This window comes from Etheostoma cragini, chromosome 5, assembly GCF_013103735.1.
Source record: "Etheostoma cragini isolate CJK2018 chromosome 5, CSU_Ecrag_1.0, whole genome shotgun sequence".
In the NCBI taxonomy this organism is placed as follows: domain Eukaryota; kingdom Metazoa; phylum Chordata; class Actinopteri; order Perciformes; family Percidae; genus Etheostoma; species Etheostoma cragini.
In genome coordinates, this window is record NC_048411.1 from 28,818,061 (window position 1) to 28,838,328 (window position 20,268).

At 41.7% G+C, this 20,268-nt stretch overlaps 2 protein-coding genes across 11 annotated transcripts in view; both read left to right on the forward strand.

Moving 5' to 3' along the window:
- sorbs3 (sorbin and SH3 domain containing 3) overlaps window positions 1-12,481 on the forward strand; it is a 31,450-nt gene extending 18,969 nt beyond the window's left edge. For 2 of the 9 annotated variants that reach the window (XM_034871251.1, XM_034871250.1), the window contains exons 9-21: window positions 128-236; window positions 2,003-2,056; window positions 2,219-2,326; window positions 2,975-3,030; window positions 4,807-4,877; window positions 5,387-5,448; window positions 5,626-5,672; window positions 6,450-6,564; window positions 7,210-7,335; window positions 7,722-8,243; window positions 9,543-9,646; window positions 9,753-9,859; window positions 11,018-12,481. In XM_034871251.1, coding sequence (XP_034727142.1) covers window positions 128-236; window positions 2,003-2,056; window positions 2,219-2,326; window positions 2,975-3,030; window positions 4,807-4,877; window positions 5,387-5,448; window positions 5,626-5,672; window positions 6,450-6,564; window positions 7,210-7,335; window positions 7,722-8,243; window positions 9,543-9,646; window positions 9,753-9,859; window positions 11,018-11,079 — 1,543 coding nt within the window. In that variant the 3' untranslated portion in view covers window positions 11,080-12,481. The remainder of the gene's footprint in view (window positions 1-127; window positions 237-2,002; window positions 2,057-2,218; window positions 2,327-2,974; window positions 3,031-4,806; window positions 4,878-5,386; window positions 5,449-5,625; window positions 5,673-6,449; window positions 6,565-7,209; window positions 7,336-7,721; window positions 8,244-9,542; window positions 9,647-9,752; window positions 9,860-11,017) is intronic. The other 7 variants (XM_034871253.1, XM_034871254.1, XM_034871255.1 and 4 more) reach the window with 7 other exon arrangements.
- A 2,450-nt stretch (window positions 12,482-14,931) lies between these two features.
- pdlim2 (PDZ and LIM domain 2 (mystique)) overlaps window positions 14,932-20,268 on the forward strand; it is a 34,654-nt gene continuing 29,317 nt past the window's right edge. The window contains exon 1 of one of the 2 annotated variants that reach the window (XM_034870906.1): window positions 14,932-15,317. The gene's annotated coding sequence lies outside the window, so the exon portion shown is untranslated. Of the gene's footprint in view, window positions 15,318-18,006; window positions 18,327-20,268 lie in introns of those variants that run through there. The other variant, XM_034870907.1, reaches the window with a different exon arrangement.

A 20,268-nucleotide genomic window follows, 5' to 3' on the forward strand; every position in this document is an offset into this window, starting at 1 on the left:
TGTTTTTACAGGCACTCGAACAATGAAGCTGTGATTTAACTGCTGTCCATGGTGTGTGTGTGTGTGTGTGTGTGTGTGTGTGTGTGTGTGTGTGTGTGTGTGTGTGTGTTGGGGTGTTGTGTTTCAGGTGCGAGGATGTAGATAAGCTGTCAGACCCGGGAAAGCAGCCCCCTCAACCACGGAGCATATTCGACTTTGAGCCAGGAAAGAGCACCTCCTCAGGAAGCCACAGCCAGGTAACAAACCTCACATGCACTCATAGTTTATCAATAATAGCGTGATATCACTCAAGATGAAAAAGGAAAAACTTTTAACTTCTAGTTTTATCCAGCATTGATGCTCGCTCTTATCCCTGGAACTCTTCGTGTAGTCTCACATTCACACGTTTTTCCTCGGTGGGGCGGATCAAGAACAGGTTTGAGGATGGGCACCTTTTATTTAAGGATTAAGTCTAAATCCTCATATTTCATCTTCTCACGCAAGCTAACTTGTGAGTGTGGTCATCCACCGGATGTGCCCTATTTTTTCTCTTATTCACAGGATCCAGCATTCATTTATTTAGTTTTTCATACAAAAGATGACATAATCTAGGTGTTTATGTTGCTGTTTCTATCAGGTATTGTGCTGAAAGTCTGGGATTTACAAGCTAGTGACACATTGATTCTTCATTTATTTACCTCTGGGGCTGTACTTGATTGTCCCGTGTGCTCCAGGAGCTTTTTGTAATTGAGTGTGCAGCCGTTTCTGTGTGTCACTGAGTTTAAACATCCCTGGTGAGTTAAAGAGCGGTGTCTCTACGTAGTTTTGTTGTTGTTGTTATTGTTTCTTGCAACAATGTCCCAGATCTGGTGCATATCGTGCCTTGTGTTCGTGCTAGTGAAGAAAAGGAATCTTTGTTTCCACTCCCCACACGGGAGGCGACGGGTGTCTTGTGATCCGTATTATGGTGTTAACCTCTTGTGGTGAATAATGGCTCACAGCACGGAAACTCATTTCATTTCCTTTTTTATGACAGCGGCCCATGTTCTATCCCCTGGACGGCGTTTAGAAAGCCATGCAGCGTTCAGGCCATATCAGGTGTTGTGCTGCCCCACACTGACATTACAGTCTGGGATTGTAAGAAGGATGAGTCCCAGCTGAGGGGAAGGCCTTGGCGTTCAGAGGGACACATTCAGCCAAGGTTTTACACAAAAAAAAACATACAATGGAGCAGGGGAGTCTGTCGCCAGCAGAGCCTTTTAAAGTAATGCTTGCTAGAATCAGCAGCTCTCTGTGGTAGGTTTTTATAAAGAAACAATGAAAGAAGTATCGATTGTTGTGAAATCAAGTTCATATCGAGCCCATAAAGGGACATGGGATTTTCTTTTTTTCCTGGTGTGCACAAGATTGCACTTTTTTGGCTAGGATGGCGAACGTTCTGGTTTGCACAAGAAAGCAATTTGAGTAGCAGTCAGAATGGCTGCCAAGTACCTTTTCATGTACGTGATAGTGTCATCAACAAACTTAAAACTATAGTGCGTAGTTCCTGTCGCCCCCAGGAGGACTTTTATGTAATGACAACAACACTGTCTGCGCAGTGTCCCCACATAGCCAAGGAGGACACGGAGGATTAACAAAAACATGATGGACTCTTCAGAAGAGGTCATTATCTTCACTAGAAAAGTCGCCGGATGCCACCATTTCCTGAACTGAGTTTACTTGCAAAACTAGATTGTTTTGCTCGATTATTCAGTTTTTTGTAGTAATTAGAAGCCAAAATTGTAATCGCTATTAAAATTTTGATTAATTGCACAGCACCAATTTCACATCACATTTGCTATTTGGTCAAAATCTTCATGGGTCACACTGTTCAGGTGGTCCCAAATCCCTTTAAACTCCTAATAAAAAAATCTATTTAAAGTGGTGAGATGGTGGCAGCATGACCCGCGCCGGCTTCATTATTTCCCCAAACACCCCCAAACTTCTGTTCATTGTTGTTGTTGCTTTCTCTTTCTGTCCTTAGGACCACGTGTCCCCGAAGAAACAACCCGAGACGCCAAAGTCCACTTCAATCGAGGTGAGCTGCTTTGACATTTGCTTTCCATTTCAATTTTGGCATTCTCTCCATCCATGTTTCATCATACAAATTGTTTAAAAGGGACACCATTAGCGCCCAAAAAATGTTTTAGTACACTGTGTTTTAATTTTGCCCTTCCAACTCCACGTTGCTCGGTCTCAGGCCAGCCTGGTCTCTGAGCTGAGTCGGTTTGAGGCTGAGCTGGACTCGGAGATCCAGGGCCTGGAGAGGACACTTTCCCAGAAGAAGCAGCGACGAGGCCGGGGTGAGGTACTGAGCCCCCGTCCTGACTCTCTCTGCTGAAGCATCCCTACTCCCCCACCTCCTCCCTTCCAATCTAGCAGAATCCTCACCCACCCTCACCCTTTACTCCCCCGCTCTCATTAGAAGCTGCGTGTCTCAGTGAGAACCTCCCTGCTTGCTAGCTGTTGTTTTCCCGCTGCAACCTGGATGACAGCGCCTGGGAAATTGCCTGACTGCCTTGCTCTTGGATTGATCTGCTGTGTTTAATCACCTGCCTGCAAGTTGACAAAAAAATACAAGAACTTTTTTTCCCCCAATCAATCATCCTTTAAATCACACATTGTTTAGAACTTCCTTTTTTTTTGCAATTCCCCACTGCTTGAATCAGAGAGCGACTTGGATGCAGCCCTGCCAAAAACCTTTTTGATTCTTCTGTGATTTACTTTACATCTAAGGGCCTGCAGATTTGACTGAAATCCCGGGCAGCTCAGACAGATCATTACTGGTGTTGTTTTGAATAGCCCGAGGAGGATAGGACCCAGGGGATTTCTTGCTCCTTTGGGAGTGGTCAGCACCTCTACTTTGTCTGAGTTGTTGTGAGATTTCCTCTGAGCAGTGAGATACAGCAGGCTGCAGGGAACAAACTGTGTGTTTCAATGTTGGCTCTGCTTTCAGGGGGCCAGAGACAGGGATCCGGTAACTGCTCCAACGACTGCGACTACAAACTACAGGTCAGTTGACAACTGTACTTAAAAAAAAATCGCCGGGTCGGATATGAATACTTCAAATGATGTTCAGCAGGTTATAACATATACTTTTTGTTTATCATTTGAGATGCCTTTTCCTACAATTGTTCACAATTGTTTTTTGCCCCACGTTATTGCATGACAGTGGTCAGTTGCTCAAACATACCATTGTACTCAAAGTGTACAGTTTATCTAACACATGCCAATGAGACTGTTTAATTTAGATTGAGGGCTTTTTAGTACTGACTATGAATAGCTTGTGTTTCTTGGCACGTTTTTCCCTGTTACTTATTTTTGAACAAAGCTGTGGCATTCCTGTCTTCTGTTCTATTACTGTTGGAATTTGTTCACCGACAAGTGGAGTTCAGAGACCTACATATCAAGCCACTCAAGACAGTAAAAGCAGTTTTATTAATAACTAAATTTAAATAATGTTATTGATAGTTTAGTAGGTCTTAAAGTGATATTCATTTTCATTGTGTAGTAATATAGAGCAATGCAGGTCAGGACAGGTCCACGGGTCAGTCACCACATAACAGACCTCCTCTGAGCCCTTAATCCACTTTGACATTGCTTCATCAAGTGGGAGTAGCTGCCCGTTGCTTCCTGATGTTTTTAAGAAACCCAGCTCTGTGATTGGAAGGCACCACCATTATTACTCTGCAGTCTACCTGTTCTGTTAGTTGATCAGGTGACTCCTGGGCTGGATTCTGTTGGGAAGCTGTTGAACTTTAACAAGTCCAAGTACGGTATTTGTTTCTTCAAACAGCGGGTGGCATTCCACATTTCTCATCATGTGCGTAATGCTCTCCTGCAGGATTATTACTGTTGTTTGCTGAGTTGAGTTCATGGGTTTTGACCTTTTCTGGCTAGGTGGTATAGGGCCTTTTTTTTTTTTAAAGACCCTGTTGCTAAGGACATGTGAAACCACAACAGCAGCAAGAAATTGACAACTTTTTAAAATGTTTCCTGTTATCTTAGTGTGTGTGTGTGTGTGTGTGTGTGTGTGGGGGGGGGGGGGGGGGGGGATCTTGTTTAACTATATTCGTAGGGTATACTTGTGGGGTCCTGACAGCTTTGCTGGGCAAAAATGCTGGACCCCACAACTTTAAAAGGCTGTTTGAGGGTTAGGACTTGGTTTTAGGATTAGGGTTAGGATAATGTTTTGGTTAGGGGGAGGGCGAGGGTTAAGGTTAGGCATTTAGTTGTGATGGTTAAGGTTAGGGTAAGGGGCTAGGGAATGCATTATGAAAAACGGCTGGTCCCCACAAAGATAGTGAGACGCACTTTGTGTGTGTGTGGGTGTGTGTTTCCCAGCTGCAAATTTTGGACTACAAAATCACCCTGCCTGGAAATATGCAAATAAGATCAGAGGAAGCCAGACAGGAAGCTTTAAGTTTTGTATTAATTCCAAACTCAGAAACAATAGACTTTGGATACTGATCATGAATGGAGTTTTGCGGCCGTGTAAATAATTTAGGCTCCAAACTTTATCAAAACCAGATTTTCACTCCAAAAACAGCAACATGAGTCACACAGTGTCATCTGCATGGCCTTCTAGCATCTGATTATTCATCTCATCTCTGTCCAACTTACAATAAATCTGCAGATAAGTCCACAAACGCAGAATCGGGCTGTGTGTCTTTCAGTATGTGTGGGTTTTACTGTACTTCGATGCTGTTAGAAACCCTGTCCCTTGATTGGGAGACACGGTGACAGTAATATAAACATTAAAAAGCTTATTTCTTTCACTTTTTTCAGCAATTCATCAGCAGCCAAGCAACCTGTCCATCGCTCTGTTGGCACATCATTGACCTCTGCTCCCACACATGGTAAACATGGAGTTTCTTCACTTTTTGGCTCTGCAACACACCCGACACACCAAAAGACATGTGAAGGCCCCTGCAGTTAATCAGGCAGCATATATTTGATCAAAGCTTTCCTTCAGTAATCTAATTTATTTCAAGGTCCCATGATTCTCTTTCATTGCCACTGTTGTCTTCTACTATGGTAACATTTAAGACTAGACTGATAAAGCGGAAAGCGCCCCCTCCCTATAGAATTAAAAGGGGCTGTAGATGGGTGGGGAGGAAGCCCACAAAAATAGGAAATGTAACTCGGAGGAACTGATTTAAGATTAGCTTTCCAATTGTTTTTTTCTGGAAATTAGTCCAGGTGGAGCCAGCCTGAATTATTTCCAGGACCCTTTTTTGAACTTATGCAGTTGTTAAGGATGGGATTGCTTTTTCATAGCAACACATCCAACAACAACATTTGTTGAACAAAAGAGTGCACGTTTTAGTCTCCAATCATACCGCTGTGTCTTTACTTTGCTCCCCAGTAGAACGTCCTTCCCCTGCAAATGAAACCATGGAGCTCCCACCTAAGAAAGAGGAGAAAAAGGTAAGTTTCCACGACTGTCTTGTTGCCTAAAAGCCTGGAAAATCTTTAAAAAAAGCTATTTTGTGAAGTGGTTTTAAGTTCTGACATTTTGTCTTTGTGCATTCTGGGTTGTTCACCCAGTTCAACTGCATCTGTACAACTTATCCCAAAATGCAGACTGATTGTTTTTTTTTCCAGATGAAAGCGGCGCGAGCCAAGTTTAATTTCCAGGCTCAGACACCCAAGTGAGTGACTTCCAGCTGAGCTGATAAAATAGATTTGCCATTTCTTTTCTTGCATAGTCATTTACATTTCTCAAAGAAAACAGCAATATCAGCAGGTCACGGAAGGCTTGTATCATGTGGACTGCACTGACAGTTTTGTTGTCAATATTTAGAATTCCTCACGGGGGAGTCAGAAGCTTTCTCAGTCATTACGTCTAGGACTTGACTGCACTTTCAAAATAAAAGAAGAATATGCATGAGCATGTCAAATGCCATGGCGGGCCAAAACATAGGGCGCACGGGCCCCAAATTGGGCAGTCTTGAGCTATATCAGGGGGTCATTGTTTATTAGGCCAAGGACCCCTTAACTGAAAGAGAGATATAGCAGGGACCCCCTACAACATATACCGTATAAAATAAAGTTGCATATTAAACTGGGCATACAATAATGCGTAGAGCGGTCTAAAACCTTTATACATACCTTCTTTTTTTTGCATAGAATACTAAATAGCCTAATAGCTGTTGGCATTGTTTTATAAATCATTTTTAAATGTTAAAACACACATTCAGCACAGTGAATCCTTAGGGTGAAATGTCTCTGTGGATTATAGTGACCACCTAGGTCAGTAGTGGGGATTTAAATTTGCAATAATATGTTGGATTCATGTTAAGACTTAATTTTTTTTTGGAGGCCCCCTCGCATTGACTCTGAGGACCCCCTAGGGTTTAATACATTTTTTAACTTTGATCTCTGTATTTCTCTATAGTGTGTGTCATTATCACTATTCTTGTCTTCAGGGAGCTCACGCTGCAGAAAGGCGACATAGTTTACATCCACAGGCAGGTAGATGCCAACTGGTTTGAAGGGGAACATCACGGAAGAGCTGGCATTTTCCCCACGTCTTATGTGGAGGTGAATTTCTTCGATTTGATGCTATTTCTCTGTTGCTTTCTTCGGGTTGTATAAGACTAGCGCTGGGCACTGCAACAATTCTGATTCCAAACTTGTCCTTTTAATTCCGGTTCTTATTCATTCTTTGAGAGCTGGAGATGAAACGGCCCACAAGCTTATTTCCCAGATAAGAGTTTTATTTTGATTCAACCGCGATTTACAGTTTCACCGGGCTTTTTCAGCCACACTTCTTAGCGCCGCTTACTCTGCCCCATGGCAACACAACACACATCTGGCCGCTGCGGAAACCCAAACTGTTAAATTTGGAACTGATCGGATTCGAAACCAAATGATCTAAACGAGTAGCCTGACGTCGTCATACTCCGAGCCTAGTCTGTCCATCATTGTATAAAGCCCGCTCTGACAATTAGATTGGTCCCAACAGCTCGGGTTTGAGCATCGTTGCTCCACAACGGCTCAAGTCCAGACCGAACTTCCCGACCTGAAATGTTGTGGGCGGGGCTAAATTTGGCTGCCATCCAGACTACTAAACAATTCCAATAAAGTCACGATTCTATTGGAATCGTCATTTTTTTTAAACAATGCCCAATCCTATTTAAGACCCTGTGAAACTGTCTCAGAACTCTTTCTCTTTGTCCTCCACAGATTCTGCTTCCTACTGAGAAGCCCACACCTACAAAGTCTCCCACTCTGCAGGTGTTGGACTACGGGGAAGCTGTGGCTCTGTTTAACTTCAGCGGGGACCTACCTGTTGAACTTTCTTTTCGTAAAGTGAGTATTGCTGTGATGCCACAACGGAGAGGTGCAGACGCTTTCTGTTCACATTTGAATGGGAAAAAATGAATTATTAGTACAGTTTCTGGCTGAATATTTGATTTATTGATTTTAAGCATGTAGCTTGCTACTCAAAGTTCCCCATAGCATTGGGGACACACAGAAAGCATTAGCAACACACAGAAAGCAGAACGTGAGGTGCAAAGCCTGACATTAGACTTCATACTTGAAAATGTACTTCCATTAATCCAGACTATACTACAATTGACTGATTACTGTAGACACTAGCCAATATGTTACACAAACTTTAATAATTAATTCTCATTGGATATTGTATTGTTTTCTGTTTAATCGCTAACTCTGCAACACTCTATTCACCCTAGGGTGAGATGATCAATATAACCAGGCGTGTTGACGAAATGTGGTTAGAGGGGAGGATCTCGGGGACCAGCCGGAGCGGCATCTTCCCAGCCAATTATGTCCAGGTCAACAAGATGCCCCGTACCAAATTCTCTACTGATGACTACTCGCCAGGCCCCATGTCTCCTGTCTCCCCTGGACCCCAGAGTCCAGGGCGTCCCCTCCACTCACCGTGCCCACGCTCACCGTTATCCCCTTTCACCCCCACTTCCCTTAGCCCAAAACCTGAACACTCTCCACTCAAGCCATCTTCGCCTGTACCTTATGGCAGCACAGCTTCACAGTCACGCTCCCCCACCCAGACACCCGTATCCAAAGAAACGGCCGATCGGCTGCCCTCCAAACCGGCTTGCTCACCCACCAACCTGAACAGCCACTGGGCTGGGACACACTCGGCCAACCAGAGCTCCGTGGCGGGAGCCGTTTCACCTTCCACACAGTCGTCAGCGTCTGTACACACTCCCCGACCCTCTGACCCCTCACAGGTCCGCTCTCACTGTCTGCACCGCCTGTCACTGCATGTCCACACCCGCACTCACTGTTTGTGTTCATCTCTTGTTTCCAGTGGTGGAATGTAACTAAGTACATTTACTCAAGTACAAATGTTGAGGTCCTTTTTCTTTCATGCTGCTCTCTACTTCTACTCCTCTACATTTTGGAGGCATTTTTTTAATCTGACAGCTTTAGTTACTAGGTTTAGTTTTGTTTAACACAACATGAAAAAGCAAAAGACATTGAAGAAATACAAAAATACATGTGAGGTAGAAACCTGTAACGGCTTATATAACAACCCCAACCCCCAAAAAAATCTAAAATACATTAGTGTTAGTGTGCAAAAACAATGTGCAAAAACAACTACATGTAGAGAAACAGAAATAATTCCAATATTTACAGTTATCCTTTTTTTGTCTATTTTTATACACAGAAAATGCCATAGAGGAATCCATTAAATGCACTGTTCATTTTCATTTCGCAAAATTTGATTTAGGACTCACTTTACTAATTAAGATTTTTGCACACAAGACACATGCAGTTTATAAAATATGGTTTTAATAATAGCTTAAACTACCCAACGATATACAGGCCAACAACTACAGCTTAAATAGATACATAGATAGCCTTGATTATTAGACTCATGGTCCATAAAACAAAAACAAAAAAACACAATTAAACAAGACAGCTACACCAGTAATCCCATAAGCGTGACTGGTATCGCAAAACACTGAACCTCGGGTCAATCAGTGGAAAAATGACAGATTACAAGAAGAATTCCGGCGACCGATACATTTATACATCAGATTCCTCAGTTAAGCAGAGAATGTAATAACTCACGCTTGACCAGTCATACATCCTGTCTTACACTGTCTTAGCGGCTCAGACACGTCATCCATGTAAATATTAAAGAGGACCAATGATAGCATCCCCCCAACGGACGCCGTTACCACCAAAAAGGAGTAGAGAATACATCCCCCCATTTGATCTGATTGGAATACCAAAAGGCCAGGATTCAAATTGATTAACTGATTAATCACTTAGTTGATTGATAGACCGGAAGAATGCAGATTTTTCTTTATTGAGTACTTTTAATTTGAATACTTTAAGTACATTTTCCAGAATTTTCTCACATACTTTTAAGTAAGTCACATTTTCTCTGCAGGACGTTTACATGTAAGAGTATTTTTACAGTGTGGTATTAGTACTTTTACTTATGTATAGGATCTGAATACTTCCTCCCCCACTGCTTGTTTCATAATGCCTGACATCAGCTTTCTATTTCCATCCAGGATGCGATACGCAACCAGGCGGCTCGGTCTTATCCACACGTTAACTCCCTGCCGCAAACCCAAGTGCCAAACAACCCTGATTCAACAGTGGTGCAACGCCAACCGTACGTCCCCACATTCTGTACATGTGTCTACGTTGTTGCAGTACAGACAGTGTTGCAGCTGCGGTGAATTTGTGGCTCAGACCTTCTTTTTTTTTCTCTGTTTAAGATATAAAGCTGTTTACAACTACAAACCACAGAATTCAGATGAGTTGGAGCTTAGGGAAGGAGACATTGTGCAAGTGATGGAGAAATGTGATGATGGCTGGTTTGTAGGTAAGGAATACAAATGTATAAAGAATGTCATTTCCAGTGTTTGTATTCTCTGTGAAGCACAGTGCAGCATAACATTATGTGAGGATGCAGATGGGTGACAAATTAAAGAAGAAAACAAACTAAAAGTGTTTTGATTTGGGCCATCGTAGTCTGTTTGCACGTCGCACCCCTCATATGGCGTCCGTGACTTCTCCACTTGCGTCCCTTCCCGTCTTAGTCCCTCCTACTGAGGAAGCACGGAAGAAACACAAGGAAATCATGGGAGGAGAGATCGAGCATATGTGTAATAGAGGGATTAGACGTTCTTTCTTCTTGAATATTTCATTCTACATCCGTTTTTGTTGCGCTGGTGAAGGGCACTGGCTAAGTGTTGTTGGAGTAAGAGTGGGTTACTATGAAGACCTTCCAGGGCACCCTTCAAGCTATTCAGGGCACTCTGGTGTCCTTAAGTGTCTGCATCTCAATTGTATTTTGGTTCCTTCAATTTGTCACCTTCCTGCAGATTGTACACCAATGTTTATGCATATGTTTATTAGTTTTGGACACCTGTAAACATAAATCAAATTTAAGACATTGTAAATACATGTGAAGTTGTGGTAGAATCCTGTAAAGGCTAATATTAACCGCACCCAATGCACATACATAATGTAAAATATATATAAAATAAATAAAAAATAATGAATGGGGTATCAGTTAAGGAAAGTAAAGTAGTTTTTTTAAATAGGGATCGTGAAATCTATAACGGAGCATCTTCTGATACCTGAAATGGAATCACAAACGTAAAGAAACTGGATTTTAAAGGAGTTCTATAGGATGTTGAACTACAGGATAAAACAAAATATATCCATTCATTAGCATTTTATAGAAATTGTTTAAAAATAACAATAACCCTTAGTAGTTTTGTTACGTAGGGTCTAAAATCGAAACATTCTGCAGCGCCTTACCCCTAAAAGGTCCATAGTTTAAGTTTAAGTGTTTTTTTTTCACAACCAGTTTTTTGTTGTTATAAACAAGTGTTTTAAAATAACGACAACTAATAATTCCATTCTTCCCCCCCCCGCCCAAATAGAAATGATCTAAACCAAACCAAAGCCCTAATGTTGTTAAAATGCATCTGTTTGTGTTGTGTGACCCCAGCGTGTGCTCTGTTCTCCGTAGGTACGTCAGAACGGACTCGTGCTTTTGGGACCTTTCCTGGGAATTACGTGGCACCTGTTTGACCCGCTCACTTCATGCTTGCCCACATCCACCTGGACTCATAAGAGCCCAACCAATCACTCACTCCGCTCTCTCCAACAGACCCTTCTCTGACACCGCAGCATTTATACATCACACCCCCCTAACACGGCTTAGTCAGACCTGCATGTTCAGCAGAGGTGAAGGCAGGGACAATGAGTGGTTTTCACCTCACTCCCCTGCATGGGTGCGTGTGTGTGAGAGATTATCTGCGTGTGTGTGTGTGTGTGTGTGTGGAAAGTGTTTTCACACACACCACTTGAGAGAGGAAAGAATGAATGCTGATGATACAGTTTCACATAATGGACTTTTTTGTTCCACACATAGTTGCAGCTGAAGGAAACTTGCATTCCTTCCCAGTGAACAGCACCGTTCCTTCTGAGGTCCGGACACAGTGTGACACTGCATTCAGCGCCGCCTTTTTTTTTTTTGTCACCACAGCGCCATCACACACCACTGCTGAGAATTTAGGAATTAGGATGGCACATTTTCAATGGATTTCTTTTTAATGTATCCTTCAAATATCTTCCTCAGATTCTCTTCCAGTTCTCTGAAGGTTTCCTGGGCAAGTTGGAAGAAAACGACACGGACATCTGTAGATCAATGTTTTAAGTACAGTAAGGACGCGGACGTGTCAAGAGACGTTTACAGTCTTTTACACAGCTATGCAGAAGAGGAAATACAAGGAATGTTTCTACTGGTTTCCTAAAAGTTAATCATTCGAGAAAATTTGGCTTTATTTTGTTTGTTTTTGGGATGTCCCTCTGAAGCCATGAAGTGGAACGCCAAACGTGAAAGTAAAGAGATCATGTTCTGCGTTTAAGTAAGTTGCTTTGCTCTGAAATGAAATGTCAAACAATAAGTTGTAAAGTTGATTCTCTTCAATTGTACAAGATCAGCCGAGTTGAATAGCTCCAAATTAAATCTGTGGGTGAATGATCTTTTGAAGAATTTGAATTGCTGTAAAAGTGCCAAATCTAATCTTTTATGTCATTTTTATTTCTTTTAATCCTCCATTAAACAATACCAGCTGACTTTATTTCAGCTACTAGTGCTGTTATGATTCCTCTGCTTATGGGAAAAAACATTCTCACTTTGACAGTATTTCCAAAATCACTGAAGTTTGTACCAGTGCAACTGTTCACACGTGTGACCTTTCTAAACCCTAATTAGACATCATTATCAAGAGGTCATTTTGCAATTTGACATGATATATTCATGATTAAACTTTAAAAATTATTATTTAGTAGACATAGGAGGTGATTGTACAGACTGTAACCTTTTATCAAATTCAAAGTATAATATATATTTGCTTATAAAAAAATGTATCTCATATGTATGGTACGCAATTTTTTTTTAGCAATAAACATTACAGAGTGATACTGAGCAAAGGTTGCGTTCATTTGTTAATTTTTTAAAATGCTTTTCATACATTTCAACAAACTGAAAGGCAAGTACGGAGCTCACCATCAAGGGAAGCCCACTGGAATGTAACCGTCCTAGCTTCAGCTACAGGTGTTTCTACTGAATCTTACAAATGTGCTTCTGTGACCAGAGGGGGGTTAAAATGGAGCGCCACCGCCACCTAGGGGTTTGTTATGAATCCTGATGAGAACAGTTAACCCTCATGTTGTCCTCGGGTCAAATTTACCCATTTTCTTATATCAGTGTGCTTTTAATTACTCAAAATAACACTCTTCTGGCAAGTAAAAATCTCTACTTTTATCAATTTTTGGGGTGTCTTATTCAATTTTATTGCATTTGGAGAAAGAAAAAATTGAAGTGTTTTTGAAATAGTTTTGAGCAAAAGTTGACATATTCCAGTCTGTGATTATCCCTCAACATACAGTACATTCCTTTAATTTTAGTCTCAATAATTCCTAATTTCTGCTTTTATAACTCAAACATTAGGTATAATTTCTTAAAAATTAGTTTTATTGACCATAAATTCCAAAAATAACTGTAAAACTAAAGTTAATAAGTTAGTGTTACGTAGTGTTAAACGTCAAAATAATGACAAACATTTAAAAAAAGAGACAAAAAAGTAAGAAAAGTTAAAAACATTGATTTAAAAAGCGTCAAAAGTGCTGACTTTTTTTTGACAGGAAGACAACACAAGGGTTAAAAAACAGTGATGTTTAAAATGAAATGAACTCATACGCATGGTTTAAAAAGAAATGTTAACTTTAAAAACTAGGTTATTAGAAAACTGTCTTCCTTAAAATGTATAAATACAAGCACTCAAGTCAAAACACAACTAAATCATGAATCAATATCTATCTATCTAATCTATCAATACACTGTGTGTGTGTGTGTGTGTGTGTGTGTGTGTGTGTGTGTGTGTGTGTGTGTGTGTGTGTGTGTGTGTGTGTGTGTGTGTGTGTGTGTGTGTGTGTGTGTGTGTGTGTGTGTGTGTGTCCGTATTCCACTGAGACTTGGAGAGTGACAAAAGGTCAAGATAGGGCAAGGCAGCTTTATTTGTATTGCACATTTCAGCAACAGGGCAATTGAAAGTACTTTACATAAAAAGATTAAAATAATAAAAGATACAGTGAAGTACAAGAAATTAAACATTAAAGAGTGGTTAAAAACAGTTAAACATTTTAGGCTGCCAGTATGGGACAGTGTATCCAAGAGTGGAAGTACTTCTCTTTACACTATAATGTAGTTGTCAGAATTCTCAGAGACATATTGTTTTCCTGTTCAGGAATACCCCCAGATGGCCACAACCCTAATCTCTAACAACCCAAATGCTACTAAGTCACTCATTTCACTTCAATATTTGTTTCAGCCAACAACAATGATACTTTCCCCTTCGTTGATTAATCAATGAATCATTTTGTGGAAACCCAAACTTTGTTGGTCAATATCATGTGATGGCAAAGCTATAGGATTTTGTGTTTTTTATTTTATTTTGAAATTCTTATGTGAGTTGAGTGGCTACATTGCTCGGACAAGAATGCGCTTTCAGATTAAGTTTAGGATCTACAACTTTGGTAAAAAAAAATATTGGAAAAAGTTATACAAACTATAAAATACGAAACAGCATCAGCAAAGATAGAAATGCTGGATGTGACCTGTCTATGGTGTGGGAGACGCGGGTTCGATTCCCACTGCTGGTGTTGACCTGTCTATGGTGTAGGAGACGCGGGTTCGATTCCCACTGCTGGATGTGACCTGTCTATGGTGTGGGAGACGCGGGTTCGATTCCCACTTCTGGTTGTGACCTGTCTATGGTGTGGGAGACGCGGGTTCGATTCCCACTGCTGGATGTGACCTGTCTATGGTGTGGGAGACGCGGGTTCGATTCCCACTGCTGGATGTGACCTGTCAATGGTGTGGGAGACAGGGGCTCGATTCCCACTGCTGGAGGTGACCTTTCTATGGAGTGGGAGACAGGGGCTCGATTCCCACTGCGATACATCAACCAATGTGTCCCTGAGCAACACACCTAACCTATAGTTTCTCCAGAGGTGTGGGACCTCTGACGTATCTAGCAATAGCTTTGTATAAAAGCGTCAGCTAAAAAGTAAAGTAATTAAGAAGTGATGTTAGCCTTTTGTGCGTCACTACGCTCACCTTCTATAAACCAGTTATTAAGTCCAACCGTCTAATTAGCGTCCTGTTTCACCTGTGGCGCCAGGTGAAAGCGGTTAACTTCAATCAACAAGCTGGAAAGAACAGAAACCTGCGTGACCTACGTCACTGGTTAATTAATGTGACTCAGTTTGGAGGGCGTGCTGCTCCGCTCTATGCCGTCAGCAGGTGGCGCGCGGACACTCAACGGAGCCACAGTGTGCTTTCAGGATAAATGTCTCAATTATCACCGTTGCACCCTCCTCTCTCATGCGACACGCCCAGTTTCGCTGTCTGTGTCAAGCCTTTTATTTTGGTGATAGCACATGGCACCGCAAGCACATCCCAGTGAAAAGCCACTGCGCGCGCTGCTACAGGTGGCGTTCAATGCGTGCCACCTTGACGTCTGAAACGACAGAAGAGAGACAGAGACAAGGGACTAGCAGCGCTTCATCACCACTTCAGTTGACGGGGGAAACTCGTAAAGCTTGTTTTTGTTGCTTCGTTTGGTCGCATTTTGGAGGCGGTTGTTGTTTGAGTCTGAGGTGAACTGGGACCTGCTGTCTGCCGGGTGTGTTCCGTGTTTTATCGACACATCACCGAGATTTAACAGGTGGAGAGGGCATCAATCACTGCACGCACCTTGGTAAGTAAACATGGCCTTAATACAATTGTCAACGTCCATAAAGCGCCTTAGCAAACTCAAGAAACACGAAACGTACTTTCGCTTTGGATAAAAGCGGAACTTTTTATCCGAAGCAACTTCAACCATGAAGGTACAACCTCGGAACAGTAACAATCACACAGAAGAAGTACTTTAGCTTCTTCTTCGGAAGAGAGACTGGCGGATAGACGTTGACCTTATTTGTCTTTTTGTATCTAATGTCATTCTCACATTTCCGTTTAAAACCTATGTGCTTTGTTGTTTTATGGCAGTTAGCTAGTGTGATTCATTGTCCTGAGAGACTCGTATCTGTTCATAAAGTGTGGGAACATCAAAGAGTGCAAGGAAGCCTCGCTAAAGTATGATTGACGCAAAGTATGCGCAGTTAAATTGTACAGTACCCTCATGTGAGCTGTTTTGGCTAACGAAGCATGATTTTAATTGGAAATGAAAGGCATTCTGACTGACTTTAGCCCACACATGGTGCTGGTTTCCAGCACCTACTGTAGACCACCCTTCCAGCCTGTTAATGCATCTGTAGTGAAGCTGTTATCTCCTCTCTCCTATGATGAGGGTGATGCCTCTGAATTAGTCAGGTCCACTGTTAAAGTTCAATTATCTCACACTCTTTCCTTGTGCCTTTTTTTTGTGCCACAATAAGCACACTTACATGAAACTTGCCTTGGTAAATGGTGCAAACATACACAGACATGTGAAATGAAACAGAAGACAAGTATACATACATAATAGCTGTTGCATAGAGTCACTTAATCAAATGTTCTTGAATAAATAGCCCTGGCTTGTGAGCTCAGCAGGTGGGAAAGTACTTTGAGTTGTTTCACAGACTTCATGTACTATCCAGAACAGTCTCCATGAAAGCTCATATCCCCATCATCCCCCATCATCCCCCAACCCCCACCCGCCTGCTGTTTGTGTACCTTCCCCATTGTGATGGTGCCCGGCTGCCTTTCATGTGCCTGCTCTACCTAATCCTGCTCTCACTTTATAGTGTGTTTGTTTCCTGGTGCTGGTGCTTTTATTTATTTTTTTACACTGTGCTGTTTCTCAGGATAGGACAGGGCTAAAGCCATCCAGGAACCAAAAACAGCCCACTGTAATTTTGGATTGAGCGACGTGGTGGCTTTTCAAGAAAGCAGGGCCGACTCGTTTCCTTCTAACCGGGGAAAAGAATCTGTCTGTGTTACAATTGCATTGAGGTTTTAATTTACTTTAGGGCGTATAACAGTTAGTTTGCCTCTGTGATGAACGTGTTTATGGTTATGCAGGAAGTCAGTATCATCTGAGTCTGAATAGTGAAAGTGGTTTTTGGTGTGTGTGGTTTTCAGTTTTAGCTGAGGCGCAGACATCGCAGGATATTTCTGACTGTTTTTTCTTTAAATTACTTCAAATTTTGTACCAACAGTGTGTGAGGCAGAGGATGTTTCTTACCAAGCTTAAGCATGCCACTGAATGCACCGAGGTGCATCGTTGCAGGGGCGTATTTCAAGAGCGTGCTTGTAATGAACAGAGTGGTGGTTGGCATGTCTTTTGTGAGGAGGGCATGCAGAGGATGTGGTGATTTGGCTTCATTGCCGAGCAGCAGAGCGTGGAGCCTGTTCAGTGTGAACGGCAGATACATGATCTCTGGATGTTGTTGATGATGATGATGATGCAGCAGCAGAGGGAGTTAAGTGGAACCACTAACATGTTGTTCTTGTCTTGTTACAAATCGATGTACTGATGCTAGTATCAGTATCTCCTCCCATACTGCTTAAAACACTGGTATCGGGAAGTAGTTGAGTTCATACACCGATCTGATGACACATAAAAAGAAAAAAATCTAGGAAATTCTATGTTAAAGTAGTTTATTTATGTAGTTTTTCCGGTATAACAGACTGCCAAACTGTACAACAGAAGAGTTCTGTGGCATTCTTTATTTATTTATTTTTTTCATGTTTCACAAAGAGTTTAACCTGAGCCGGACTGACAACAAAGATGGAAATCACATTTATACATGGACAGTAGTGTTCAGCTGTTAAAACATAACACATATGGCACACTGGTATCAGATCAGTCCTCAGTATCGGCCCATACGCAAGTTCCTGTATCAGAAACTTCACATCGGACACAGTCGTGTCGATGGTGATAAAGGGATTAGGGCAGCCACTAACCATTATTCTCCTAGTCAATTAATCAGATTTATTTTCTTGATCAATGGATTAGTTGTTTGGTCAAAAAAAATTCAAATGGTGAAGGAAGAAGTGGATCTGTATTTCCCAAAGTCAAAATGTCCCTAAATGACTTTTTGAAAGTGTGCTCCCTTTAAAAGTTTTCTCATGAAAATAGGGAGTAACCCAAGAATACTACAGGTATGGCTCAGTGCGTAATTATTTGGTGACGCATACTGTGAGTGCTATTATCAATAAATATCTCTATATATATATATAACGAGGAAGAAACTCCAACCAACACCCTTTTTTGACTACGACTGTTTTGATAGTTTCTCATCTCCCTAGAGACGGCTGCTTTATCTGACCAAATGGGTGTGATTTTTGAGAATGCCCAGCATGGTATGTCACTGTGCTCAGTCCAGGGAGAGGCTTGCTAACACATTCCTTTCCTTTTTAATTCAGTAGGTGTGTGTCCAGGTAGGTGCCGAGCTGTCAGTGTAGTGCGTAACACACAGGGTAGAGTCAACATCAGACCGCATCGCTGACGAAGGCTGTGGACATTTTACACGGGGGTATGGCCACCAGCCGAGAGCATTCGACAAGTGATTCATTCTAGGAATATTCCCCCCGCAGCCACAGTGGTTCATCTGAACGAGTGGGCCCTTTGCATCAAAGCTCAGCCAGCGCTTTCAGTTAGATGTACTGCGTCTGCTATGCTCATCAGCCATTCTTTTAGTATTCAGCATGTAGAGCCAGTGCTTGTTCACTTCTATCCGGTGGATTTCTGCCCAGACTTCAAGCAGAAGAAAAGCAGTCTCAGGTAAGCTCTGTAGCGATTCAGGGAGGAGGTGAGGAGTTGATGTAGGTGGCCAACTTTGCCTGCCAGATATTTAATGATACAAAAGTTTAGTCAGCAGTTGATCTGATGCAATATTTGATTTCCACATATTTATTGTAGCCACTTGCTTTTCCAACTGTTACATTCCTCGGAATTAATGAATTAGGTGTTAATTCTTGGGTTTACTTTGCTAAACATTATAATGCACATTAAGTGGTTGGCCATTTCACTCTGCAGGTTCTGTGTATTCTCTCTTTAATGAATTTTTTTTCACTTTTTAAAAACACTAATGCATCCATCAACATGGCGGCTTGTTGCCATAACTGTGTTGTAGTGATCAAAAATAATGACTCATGTGTCAGTCATCGTCCTTTTTCGCCATGCTCCATTAAATAATACACACACAGCTTCAGACTTGTGTTAGCAAGTTTCACTCATTGAGCCCAAACTACCCGTAACTGCATGTTATGGGTATGTTATGTTAGGTAAACATGCTAAATTGAAGGTTGCGCATTAGTTAGGTGTTGTTGAGTGTCAACGAATCTCAGGCTTTATGACACTCTGACCACCGAGGAGTAGACTGAGTCTGTAGCATGTCTTTTCTTATTTGTAGTCAGAGGCAGCAAACCGTCAATACTGCTGCAGTTGCATTCATACGCAGCAAACACCACGTTTAAGTGCCCAAAAAATTCTGCTGTACGTATGTCGAAGACTAGCGTCACCCAAAGTTTGAGGAAAAACAGAATAGGTCTCTGGTTTTGACCCAATGGTGTCCTTTATTTTTTTTAGTTCTCACCATGGGAACAAAATGTGTGTTTGGAAAACTTTTTTTTTTTTTTTTTTCTTTTTTTTTTTAACAGATACAAATTACAAATGAAACCCTTGAGGCTCTGCATGTCGGAGCAATGAGCCTTAACCAATATTTTGAAAGGCCTGTTCTTCCCCTTCATACCACCAATGTCTCGTTTGCCTGTAGGGACACACTCCAAATGTGACAAGTGCCAGAAGGTCTGAAAAATATTGAGTATATACATTACAGGCTCAGATTTTCACCAGAGAGTGAAAATGTCCCGATCCAGTCTGAGCTCAATATAGTCTTGTTTACCTGCTGAACATCTCATCCCGCGATACTTCAACTTCCTTCGTCTTTACCAAACCTGCAGTTCATCAGAAGTTCAGCGCCTTTCTCCGCCCACTACACAGTTAATTGCGCTGTAGCAAAGCATTAAGAACTGGTGTTATGATGATGGCCGTGTGCAGACTGCAATATTCCCACTGCTGATGCTATGACTGTTTGAAATGATCCTGATGCCAATATGTGTGATGTAGCGAGAAGTTTACCAACTGTTGGAGTGGAATACAAAGGCTGAGTCGGAGATTCAATGTCATCTTTGATTTTCCAGTAACTGTGGTATTGCATGGCTGCTTGATCTGTAACGCTTAATGAGTTCATGATCCCTAAACGTAAAAAAGTGTGATCCTTGTGGGGCGAAAATCCTTTTCAGCTCGTCTCGTTGGCCTATGACTGCTTCCATTTCACCAGGAGGCGTATGCGAGGAAACCCACTTGCGGCTGGTTTACACCTGCTTTTAAGAGGTGGAGAACTTTCACCTCAAAAGGTGTTTTTTTATTTATTTATTTTTTTTACATACCACGAAATACATAATAAGGCGCAGTTTATACTTCCCCTCCCATTTCTTCATGGAAAACTCACTTTCTCCTCAACCCTCCCGTGAATGCATTGGTATGAATTGGTTCAGTTTACACTTTGTTTTATGCTATACGGACAATCACATGTAAATAATACAAATAGTAAGAATTGTTGATAATTATCACTGATAAAATAAGGTGGACTAAAACTTAGAAGTGCAACTTACAATTATTAAGAATTAGCTGAATATTTCCTTTTACTAATCGTTGTGTC